The 12,083-nt window shown below is 50.7% G+C and overlaps 3 protein-coding genes across 3 annotated transcripts; 2 read left to right on the top strand and 1 right to left on the bottom strand.

Annotated features, from left to right (window-relative positions):
- Window positions 1-6: 6 nt before the first annotated feature.
- M436DRAFT_73721 (acyl-CoA N-acyltransferase) lies at window positions 7-634 on the bottom strand (the record flags this gene model as incomplete). Its single annotated transcript, XM_013570932.1, has 2 exons — window positions 7-159; window positions 215-634. The coding sequence occupies 2 exons, from the start codon at window positions 632-634 to the stop codon at window positions 7-9; spliced, it is 573 nt and encodes a 190-aa protein (XP_013426386.1).
- A 780-nt stretch (window positions 635-1,414) lies between these two features.
- On the top strand, window positions 1,415-3,040 carry M436DRAFT_73720 (uncharacterized protein; the record flags this gene model as incomplete). Its single annotated transcript, XM_013570931.1, has 1 exon — window positions 1,415-3,040. One exon carries the CDS (start codon window positions 1,415-1,417, stop codon window positions 3,038-3,040), a length of 1,626 nt encoding a protein of 541 aa, XP_013426385.1.
- Window positions 3,041-3,880: 840 nt separating this feature from the next.
- Window positions 3,881-10,963, top strand: M436DRAFT_49807 (uncharacterized protein; the record flags this gene model as incomplete). Its single annotated transcript, XM_013570810.1, has 3 exons — window positions 3,881-4,003; window positions 4,057-10,374; window positions 10,412-10,963. The coding sequence occupies 3 exons, from the start codon at window positions 3,881-3,883 to the stop codon at window positions 10,961-10,963; spliced, it is 6,993 nt and encodes a 2,330-aa protein (XP_013426264.1).
- Between the last annotated feature and the right edge of the window lie 1,120 nt (window positions 10,964-12,083).

Below are 12,083 nucleotides of genomic sequence, written 5' to 3'. Positions count from 1 at the left end.
CAAACATCACGTCGATCTGAGGTCCTTGTAAAAGAAGACCTCATCAACCAATCTCCCATCCTTGGGAGACACACCATATCTCGGGATTTCGCCGAGCCGAGTGTATCCAAGTCGAGGGTAGATGCCCTTTGCAGGACTGCCAGCCTCGGTATCGAGAGTCTTGTGCGTAGTCAGTTTTAGCTAGACCATCGAAAAGCACTCATCAGTTTCTTACTAGCAACGTAGTTCCTCTCACTCGTGCCACCTCCTCCAGCTTGGACATGAGACGTCTTGCTATGCCTCTTCTCCTGTACCGTGGACTGACCAGAAGCTTCTCCACACTGCCTCTGAACGGTCCAGTCTCAGCAGCCTGGCTCGCGAGAACGACATAACCTGCCAGTTCCTCTTGACCACTCTCGGAAACTGCCATCTGCATCAAAATGACTTTGGTGTCTTCAGCAGCTCTAGCAACATTGTTCTTCCAGTACTCGAGAACTCTTGGATCAGGGGTCTCGGGATCTTTGTGTTGAAATGGAGGTTGGAATGTTGCTAGAGTATAGTCTGTTTCAACGACTGCTTCGTGGATGAATGCAAGAGCAGGTATGAGATGGTCATGCTTGCCAGGCTCGAAAATCGTCACCGGTGGGAGTGCCATGCTGTTTTGTTGTGGAATATTCAATTCTTCGGAAGAGATGCCCGGGTTTTGGTATACGCGTTTACTTGCAGGCAGCAGTACAGTCGGGAGGATTTTCGCTTGGCACTTTGCGCGCCGCCCCCTGAGGCTCTCATCTCGATGCTGCCTAGAGCATCCTTTTCTCTGCAAGTTCTAGGCGTTCTTCTGGTGAGAAGGCGTACCTAGTTTGCGCTCTTCATGAACACGAAGGAGTGAAAGGGGTTGTATCTTTCTATAGCACGTGTCATGCAGTCTAGATCTGTCTGCAAGGTTCCTTTGTCGGTCGGAGTAATTATGTACAGTGAGTACATCATCTTGACGATGCACAAGGACGACAACGTCTTTAGATCTGTAGAAAGTAGCAAAGTAGCCGACATCCGCTCGATCCAAGTTTCAGATTCCACAATTCAAGATTCTCGATGCCAAACAGGCTGCTCCCTCCGCGGGCACGGGACGCACAGGTTTTGTTGGTGGTGATGTGCGAAATCTGCTCAACGTCATCCGGCTCGGGGCAAATCCCTGATTATCTTACGGGGCGGGCTGAGGGGGCTTGTTTATAAGGATATACAACGCCAAAACGCCAACTTCCAGCCTTTTTGGATCGTCGCTTCAGCTCCTGGCTCTTGTCGTGTGTCTGTCTGAACGGTTTTCGACTGCTTATACTTACAAACCTACTGTCGCTTCTCCTACATACAGCCTTTTCGTCGACGCGTCCGCCCTGAACACAAGCAAGGCCAAGCTTCATTAGCGTCCGCGGCAACCATGCGTTCTTCTTTGGCTTACGGAGCCCTGCTCCAAGCATCGCTATACAGCGTCGCAAGTGCTTCGCCGGCACCAACACCTCGTCGCGTCTTCCAAGCTGAGCCTCTGGCAGCTCAGGTCACCGGCTCGCCCGTCGAGAACTCCCCGTCACGCACTGAGCAGCTCCGTCGTGATCTCATTGGCGACGTCAAGTCGGACATTGGTTCGGTTCTCGGTGGACTTGGCTCAGACCTTCCTTCATGGGTCGCATCCGGCGTTCCCAACTTCTTCCAGGGCTTCCCTACTGGAGACGCTGTTGTCTCGTCACTCGGTCTCAACGACGCCCAGGTCTCTGCACTGCCCACCCAGGTCCTCAACCTTGACCCCTACGCCAACTGGACCGAGTCTGGCTGGAACGTGAGATTCCACGGAAACGTCTACAAGCAGCCCAACACCTCTACCGCCGACCTCAACCGCCTGGCCAACATCTTCCTCGTTGACACCTCGGTTGAGGATCTTCCTCAGGATCAGGCTGACAGAGCCCGTAATGTGACCGCCTCCATCTTCGTCATCCAGCAAGGAGACGTAGCCGTTGCACCTATTCACCTCGACCCTGCTGCGTCGCAAGGCTCTTCGGGCGAGCCAGGTGGTGGTGGTGCCGTCACTCCTAGCGGCGGAAACCAGACCATCACTCTTCCCTACAACACCACCGTCGAGGGCGACTTTGATGTCTTTGTCCCTATTAACGGCAATGGTCTCATGAACGGAAACGAGACCGATCAGGTCCAGCGTTTGAACACACACGTCGAGGGCGCATCTATCGGCAACTCGACTGCATACCTTGTACCTACCACAGGACTCACTGTCGTTTCGGATATTGATGACATTTTACGCGTGACAAAAATCTACGAGCCTTCTCAAGGTCTGCTCAACTCCTTCGCGAAGGAGTACGTCCCCTGGGAGAACATGCCCGACATCTACGCCAACTGGAGCAAGAGCCTGCCCAACATGCACTTCCACTACCTGACAACTACCCCCGAGCAAGTTACCAGAGCTTACATGAACTTCACCTACTCCCACTACCCCGGTGGTTCATTCGATACCCGCCCTCTTAACTTCTCCGACGTCTCTGCCACTCTTTCCATCCGCAAGTTCCTCTTGACCAAGATCTTTGAGACCTTCCCTGAGAGAAAGTTCATCCTTGTTGCCGATACCTCAAACAGCGATGTTATGAAGGATTACCCCCTGATGGCTACCACCTATCCCGATCAAGTGCAGTGCATCTTCCTGCGCAACACTACCGCTACAGACTCTGGTGACAGATTCCCTTACGACACCAGCGGTTTCAAGGATCTCAACCAGGAGAAGTACATGTTCTTCTTGAACCCCGATGATCTTAGCGGTCTCGACATTGCCAACGGACAGTGCTACAACCAGTCGATTGCCCAGAACCTGACCTTTGGGTACCAGGGACTGCCCCTGGGCCTTGGCGACAGTCCGACTGCCACCAACGCCTCTGCCACTGGCTCTGCCAACAAGACTGGCAAGAGTGGAGCATCTGCATTCAAGAGCAAGGACGTTGTTGGCGCACAGAGCTCCTTGGCTCTTGTCGCAGCACTTGGTGCCGCCATGTTCATGTTCCTTTAGAATTTCCCCCTCTCTATCACGATCCTCAAGATACTAGTAAACACTGTACGATTGTAGTAATAATGACAAAGTCTGTTCGATTTCTGAGTATTTTGGTCCTTCCCGTGTCAAAGTTCGTTGATAATTTTGAGTTGCGTCATTTCCATGGGTTTCGGCGTATTTTTTTTGCAGTTGTCAAGCCAAGATCAGCAGATATGCAGGGAAAGGGGACGGTTTTTCGAACCCGACTATGAGGAAATCACTCTGCGACCCAAGATGGGTTCGCATCAGCTGAAGCAGGCCAGGGGTCAGGTTAGAGCGAGAACGAGCGGCACAGTTATTGGCTTGGAAACAAGACGCGGAGGAGCTCATTATAAGCACGGTCTTTCAGCCAAGGCACAGTGACGATCTATGGCGGCATCACTCTAAAGCTGCCGCGCTGGCTCAAGCTCTAGAGTCTTTCATGTCTTGATGGAGGGCAGTCATAACAGCACCGGACGACTGTCTAAATAGAGGCACGGAAGAGCAGAAGAGTGTTGGTGAAATCAATATGACAGACAGCTATATAGCACCAAACAGGAATGGCTTGAGATCGGAATGCACATAAGCTTTGGATGAGTTGGCTCAAGCGGCGGCTACGTAAAGGGCGGTTTTGAACAGCCTTGTGGAGACAGATGGTCGACTTGTCGCATTGTCAAACTTGGTTGTCGGTCGTCCTGCTTGTCAAACAGAGTGCTCCTGCCAGTCACGACTTGATCTAGTCCATTGCCACTCGTAGACCTCCAATCCTTGACTCCTTCCATGCGTGCATAGACGGTTACGACGGCCACAATCAGGCCAGAGAAGACAGACCCCTTGAACATGATGGAGGCCAGAGTCAAGGCCGACCTGGACACGCAGTTTCTGGTCGCCCGCCTGTTCGAGAGACTACGAACCGAGGCTCCTGCCTATGACTGGGTTGACAATATCGCTCCTTTCCACTCTGTATGACATTGCTTTGTTGAAGAGACGCGCCAGCTTGCTGACTCGGAGTACAGTCCTATGATAACTGGCACGTTCATGGATACCGCCGTGCTTCGCAACCCATCGATCGCAAGTCGAGCAAACCCTCTAGTAGATCCACCAGCAAGGATCGCCGAAAGGACCGCGAAACGTTAGAGAAGAACAGAGATAAAGAGAGCGAACGGAGCGTGTCCGATGCACAACAGGGCTACGATGTCGTCGCGCGCATCTCCCGCCACACGACCCGTCTGGAGCGCGAGTTTGGCCTGGCAAAGAGGCTGAAAGCAGAAGATGATCCGGAATGTCTACATTTCATCGACCCTGTCGAGTTTCGCAGACTCCCAGCGCGCCAGCCTGGAGAAGTCACTCTTGTTGCTTTCATTGCGCGAGCCCCCGACAGTGGCGGCGACTACATGAAAGAGCTGGTTGAGTTTGGTCCAAATCTACGTCAACCCGAGCTGCCTACCTCGCCAATCAGTCCGCACGCACATCATGAACCTGATCATCTCCCTCTCTCCGAACCTCTGCCCGTTGGCCTCTTCCTCGACTTCGCTATTGGCGCCACTGAATGTTGTGAGATCCTGCATCACAGCAGAGAGTTGGTCCATGGAGAGCTTCGCGGCGATGCCTTCCACTTTAGCAAAGAGAGTCGAACCGTGCGCTTGATAAACTTCGGTTCTGGTGCTCGCTCTTTCGAGAACGGCCTAACATCTGCTGGTTGGAGTTCGCTAACCTCTGAAGCTGGTGTGGAGACCCGTCTCCAATTCATAGCCCCGGAGCAAACTGGTCGCATGCCTGCTGAACCCGATACAAGGACTGACATATACTCGCTCGGCATTCTGTTCTGGACCATGCTGACTGGCGTGCCCGCTTATCGTGGAGGTAATCCTCTGGAGATTATGCAGAACCTGCTATCTCGTCGGGTTCCTGCAGTCGATAGCATACGCACTGATGTGCCCCAAATCATCTCGAATGTCATACAGAGGATGACACAGAAGAAAATGGGCTCTCGCTACCAATCGAGCTCTGGATTGAAATATGATCTGCTCGAGATAAAGAGACTACTATCCGAAGGTGATGTCGACGCACTACAGTCGTTCGAACTTGGTTCTAAAGACGTTTCCTGCTTCTTCAACTTGCCCAACTCGCAGATCGGACGCGACGAGCAACGAAAACTGATCCTCGATGTCATAGAGAATTCTGCTTTACGTGTTTCCCAAGCCATCTCAACTTCTAAGAAAAGCCTACATACGTTGAGTTCGCACTCTTCGACCTCGGTCTCGACGCCTACGGGGCATGAACGTCATGAAAGCGGCCTTTTGGACGATATCATGTCCCAGAGCACAGATTCGGGTACTGGTGTTGAGCATGAACTCAAGCTCTCCGTCTCGGTAGACAGAACTGAGCATTCGAAACTGCAGCATGAACTAAGTTCGCAAGAGAGCATCGTGGCCTACAATGGTGCCGAACTGGAGCATAAGCCATCATTGGAGAGTAGACCTTCGGTGTACAACCTTGACAGCAGTCAAAGATCCACCGTGTCGAACTCTGTGGCAGGTCAATCTGATGGATCAACTCTTCGCGCCGCACAGCGACTCAAGCAGATTGGCCGCACTGAAGTTTTGTGCCTTAGCGGTGCTGCAGGTCTTGGAAAGAGCTCTCTATTGCATGACGTGCAAAACATGTCAAGGAAATATGGGTATTACGCATCAGCCAAATTCGATCAGGTCAAACGGGCACCTTTCGAGCCAGTGGTGCGCGTCATGTCCTCTCTTTTCCGTCAGATCTTTTCCGAAGGAGATGTTTCAACCCCGTTCCACGACAATATTCGCACATACATCAAGCCTTATTGGGGCTTCCTTTCTGGCTTCCTCGATCTTCCGCCTTGGCTGCTATCTCAATTCCCTACTCATCAGTCCTCATTGAGTTCAGACTCTGCTTCGCTACGACTGCCTCGTGAGAAGTGTGGCAGCAATGGAGACACAGCTTCTGATTGGCTACGTGCTGGAGGCAGCAATTCAAGCAAGTCAAATCGTTTTGTTCGCACCTTCCTTGATGTCTTGCGTCTGCTAGCACTGCAGAAATTTATTTGCTTGACACTTGATGATTTGCAGTTCGCAGACGAAGAGAGTATCGAACTTCTAACGAGTATTGTTCAGGTCAAGATACCTTTGGTGCTTGTGCTTACTTACCGCGATGAAGAAGCTCTGCCTGCCAAACTCCAACCTCTACTTGAGAAAGCTACAAAGATCAACCTCAAGCCTTTCAGTGAAGAGGAGACGTCTCAATACGTAGCCATTACCCTGCATCGTTCACCCGAGTACGTTCTACCCCTAGCCGCTGTCATTCAGCAAGCGACTCATGGCAATCCATTCTTCGTTCGAGAGATGCTTGATTCCTGCTATCGCAAGCATTGTATATACTACTCATGGCGGTCTTCACAATGGGAGTTCGACCTTGACAAGACCTTTGACGAATTTGCTTCGCCAGATGCTGATCAATTCTCGACGAACAACTACCTCGTAAAACGGCTCGAGGATCTCTCGGATGACTGCAAATCTGTGTTGTCTTGGGCTAGCTTCATTGGAAACACGTTTTCGTTTACTCTTGTGAAGCGTGTAATGAGCTGCGACTGTTCCAAGCAGTCTAAGGACGAATACTTACCGCCCAAAAAGGACCCGGTGACTGGCTTGCAAGATGCTATTAGCTCCTATATTATCGTTGCCACAGAGGATGAGGACAAGTTCAGGTTCTCACACGACAGATATATGGCTGCTGCTGAGCTACTGGCCAAGGATTGTCGCAAGGAGGAGATGCACTTTATTATTTCGGCATCACTGATGTACCATGATCCTTACGACAGCGCTACTAAACCCACCCAGCTCTTGTTCGACCAAGCCAGACACATCTGCAATGCTGTAGAGGCCATTCAAGCTCGGTCCAGCATTGGTAATGGCCCGTTCAGAGACCTGCTCTACCAAGCAGCCGAGACCACTCGAGAGCAGGGAGCAAGGTCAATCTCTCTCTACTTCTTCCAGCATTGCTTGATGTTACTTCCTGATGATCCATGGAGAGATAATTCACCCGAGGGCTCTTACCAGGAGACACTGACTCTCATGACCAAGGCGGCCGCGTCTTACTGGTATCTCGGATTTTTCGAGGAGGCCGAGATCATACTCAAGGAAATCATGTCAAATGCTAAAGCCGCTGCTGATAAGACACCAGCATTTATAATTCAAAGCCGAATGCATGCACAGAAAGGAGATACGCACATCGCTTTCCTTGGCATGAAGCGAGCTCTGGCAGATCTCGGTGCTGAGATTCACGACACAACTTACGAGGAGTGTGACAAGGAGTTCAACGAACTTATCAATCTTGTTGATGTCCCGGATCGACAGCTGTTCGAAGCAAGAGATGTGCCGATTGACCGAGATCTATTTACCACTGCGGCTGTCATGATTGAGCTTCTTAGCGCTGGATTCTGGACCGACTCCTTATTATTCTACTATCTGACCTTGAAGATGATGCGATTGTTTATCGACAAGGGCCTCTTTCCACAGGCTGCCGTGGGCTTCGTTCATCTGGCATCTATTGCCATCGGCCGCTTCGAAATGATTGAAAAGGGTGTCGAGCTTGGAAACACAGCCCTGAAGCTTTTTGATCTCTTTGATACCGACTCTTACACGATTGGGCGTGGAGTCACACTGCACAGCCTTTTCCTTGGACACTTTGTTTCGGATATCGCTGATCAAGTGCCGGCATTAGAAAGGGGCATGGAGGCAACTGTCCTCGCTGGAGATAAACTGGTTCACCTTCTGAACGTTGGCGTCATGTGTGCGTACAAGTTGTGGAGCTCTCACAATTTCGAAGAAGTGAGCGCCTACATTCAGTACCAGAACGAGGTATTCCCGGAGTGGCCCACCGACCTTCGTGGAGGTGTTTTCCTTGTTTCGGTGCGTCAGTTTATCCAAGCGCTACAGGGCAGGACCGACTGGCGCAACGCCCAACATATTTTCGATGACGATTTCCATCAATCGCAACAATACGTCGACTTCTTGCAGTCTCACTCCACTGCTGCCGTCCGACCTCTCTTCTTCTACAACAGCTACAGAATTGCAATCTTGTACAGGTTCGGGTACTGGCGCGAGGCCCTCGAACTCGGCGACTCTGTTCTAGAGTCTATCTCTAGTGTTTGGTCCATACGACATGCTTACTACTGCTACTTTTACATCTCAATGGCAATGATTGCCAAGCTGCGTGAAGAGCCAAATTGCGCGGATCGCGAAGATGTTCTCAAAAACATTTACAAGTTCAAGGCCAAGATCGAGACGGCCAGTCGTATCAATGAATCGAACTTTGCTGTTTGGTTGCACCTTCTGCGCGCGGAAATCGGTGACATCGAGAATCGATCTGATGTAGCCACATTATCTTACGAGGCCGCCATCGACCATACAATGGTCCATGGACTCCTCTCAGATGAAGCTTTGTGCTACGAGCTATACGGCGAATTCATGGTCCGAAGAGGAGCCACCCGTCCTGCACGCGCGATGATTCGGGATGCAATCGCTGGGTATCGCCGTATATCTGCTACAGCAAAGGCGGAACATTGTCGTGAGAGGCATGAGTTCTTGCTTATCGGCTCAAGAACCTTCGGAAATGCAGATGCGGGTACACAGACGGTCGAGAACGAGAACATTTCGTTCTCCATGGTCCAGAACGAAACGCCTCAAGCGTCTGGTGATAGAACGCATGAATGGTTGACTCCAAGTGCAAACACGATCCCTCATCAGCATGAAACACAACATGACCTGCAGGGTGGATTCTCTGCCGTCGGTCTCGATATGATTGACCTTGCCAGTATCCTGGAATCCTCACAATTGCTGTCCTCGGAACTCAGGGTCGACAAACTGCTTGCAAAGTTGACCAACATCATCGTAGACAGTACAGGAGCCGCTTTATGTGGTCTTGTTGTCAATGATGATGAAATCGGTTGGAATGTTGCTGCTGTGGGAGGACCGGACATCTCTTACCAAGACAACGTCGGCCAACCAATCAGCGAAATTGACGATCCACTGTCAAAGCAAATCACCTTCTACGTTCTGCGGTTCAAAGAGGAGCTTTTCCTACGCAACGTACTCGATGACGAGCGATTTGCAAACATGCCTGCATCCTGGAGACAAAAGTATCCTGAAGGTAAGGCTGTGATTGCCTTGCCCATTCTGCACGGCGACGATACTCTCCTCGGCTCAATATACATTGAAGGACCTCCCAACTCGCTGTCACAGCGCAATATCACCGTTCTGCGCCTGCTTGTCAACCAAATTTCGATTTCGATCGCAAACGCGTTGCTCTTCAAGAAAGTTCAGAAGGTCTCGGCAAGCAACTCTTCAATGCTTGAAGTGCAGAAGCAGGCTCTCGAGCAAGCACGCGAAGCTGAGCGAAAAGCCAAGGTCGCAGAAGCCAAAGCCATGGAGATGGTCAAGCTCAAAGAAGAAGCTGCGAAAGCGAAGAGCATGTTCTTGGCGAACGTCTCCCACGAGTTGCGCACTCCTCTCAACGGAGTCATTGGCATGTCCGAGCTGCTCAAGGGTAGCAATCTCAACACCGAGCAAGAAGGCTATGCCGACAGCATCCGTGTTTGTGCCGACACTTTGCTTTCTGTCATCAACGATATCCTCGATTTCAGCAAACTCGAGGCCGATAAGATGGCTGTGTATTCCGTGCAGCTGTCTTTGACTCAAACTATCTCTGAAGTTGTCAGAGCTCTTTCTTACACCAATCTGGAAAGAGGGCTGCAGACTGTCGAGAAGCTCGAGATGCCGTCGAGTCTGCTCGTCATGAGTGATCCCGTACGCTTGCACCAAATTCTTATGAACTTACTCAGCAACGCATACAAGTTTACTGCTAAGGGCACAGTCACCATCAGGGCATTCATCGAGCACGAAACTGAGGATACCGTCCAAGTAACCTGCAGCGTAACAGACACTGGTATCGGCATTACCGAAGAACAATGCAAGAAACTCTTCCAGCCATTCAGTCAAGCAGACGACAGCACAGCGCGTAGTTACGGTGGCACGGGTCTCGGTCTTTCGATCTGTAAAGCCATCATCGAAAAGGTGCTCCACGGCAGAATTTGGCTCGAATCCACAATCGGCGTAGGTACAACCGTATCCTTCTCCTTGCCCTTCCAGAAGATCAGACCTGGCGCCGAATTGGGTGCAGCTCCGCCGGCCGATCCCATGGCAGCAATGTACAAGCCCAGCGAAGCCGAGATGAAGAAAACGTCGTATACCAGTCTCGCTCACATCCCTCGCGACAAACTCCGGATTTGTATAGTAAGTCAATGCCATTCCGTCAAGTTGAACCATGCTAACTTCCCCTCCGGCTGAGGACAACCCAATCAATCAAAAGATCGCCGTCAACTTCGTAAAGAAGCTAGGATTCAAGTGCGAGGCGTACGGGGATGGCCAACAAGCCGTGGACGCCCTCGCCGCAGCCAGCAAAACAGGCGTACCCTTCCACCTTGTCCTCATGGACGTCCAAATGCCCGTTCTGGACGGTTACAACGCCACTCGCGCCATACGTGCCCACGATGACCCCGTCGTCCGCGAAGTACTCGTTATCGCCATGACTGCCTCGGCCATCCGCGGCGACAAGGAAAAGTGCCTTGAGGCCGGCATGAACAATTACTTGGCTAAACCAGTTAGGGCGCATGTGTTGAAGCAGATGTTGGAAGGGTACTTGAATCAAGTGCCAAAGACAATGATGAATTTGCAACAACAGGCGAACATGTTGAGTCAAGAGGTGCTCGATGAAGCGAGTATGTACAAGCCGCCGCCGACAATGGATGCCGGTGTTGACGGGGAGAAAGATGGGCAGCAGACTCCCACGCCTGCGACTGTCAACTCGGGCGCTGTTGCTCTTCCGACGAGGGAGAAGTAGTCGTTGCAGGGTAGGAGCATCACGCTCCGTTCTTTCTGTCTTTTCGTTTTGGGTCTCGGTTCCAGGGAAGGAAAGGGGTAGGGTATGCGGGTGTTCTTTCTTCTTTGGTTCATCGAAATGGTTTGTTTCGCAGCAGCAGCGTGTTTTTCTGGTCGCGGTGTTTTATGATGGGAAATCTCAGTAGCCCTTTCTTTGTTTGCTGTCTTCTTGTAGATTTAGAAATTCGCCAATTTCGCAATGATACCTTTTTCTGCTCTCTTGCTTGTTGCTTCCTTTTTATTCTTTTCTTTGTTTTCTTTTTCAAGTCGAAGCTGTAGGCAGTATCACCCTGTCTGTGATATCGCAGCCTTTTTATCGGTCTCAACTGTGCCTACAATGTCCAGTACCATGTACATCTGATCAATTTCTCTACTACACTGTCACCCGTCGAATCAAAGTATGGTATCTTGTTTGATTCCCCATGTTAGTGCCTCGAAAATCTCGCCAACCCTCATGTGGGCGAAATTTCGGACCAATACCACACATTGACCACATCATTCTACCGAACATCCACGATCTGCTCAACGATCAGATTTGAGCACCTACAATCCGTTCCACTCCGTCCACTGAATGATCATGTCAAAGAGTTAGTCCAAGAATGCCATCACTTTCTCAAGCATATCAAACCCCCTCCCCGACCAAAAGAGTCCAGAAAGAAAAACACAGTCCCGTGACCCTTGATTCACTATTTCCTTACACCTGAGTGTTTAATCCAGCAAAAGAGAAACAGGCAAAAGCACTTGCAGAAACGAACAATGGAACTACACATCACAACGGCATTCGATCACCATCAAGCAAAGCACAAGAACAAAGTGAAGGGAATGAACAAAAGTATTATGTTTGTGACTTGACTGAACCAAGCAAACGAAAACTAGCTAAGCAACAAAAAAGAAGACAGCAAACAGCAAATCTTCCAGCCACAGAAAAACAGGAGATCAGCCTGTATGTAGAAGAAGAGAGAAAGGGCAGGAAACAGAAAATCAGAAAAAACAGCAACGCAATTCGTGTGTCTCGTCAAAGAGCAAATTGAGGGAATGGGGGCATGTGTGTGCAAATAACATGGGCGACGACAAGGGCAAGC

This window comes from Aureobasidium namibiae, assembly GCF_000721765.1.
Source record: "Aureobasidium namibiae CBS 147.97 unplaced genomic scaffold scaffold_11, whole genome shotgun sequence".
NCBI classification, from domain to species: Eukaryota; Fungi; Ascomycota; class Dothideomycetes; order Dothideales; family Saccotheciaceae; genus Aureobasidium; species Aureobasidium namibiae.
Note: the sequence above shows the minus strand (reverse complement) of the source record. Positions and strands in the feature narration are given on the sequence as shown.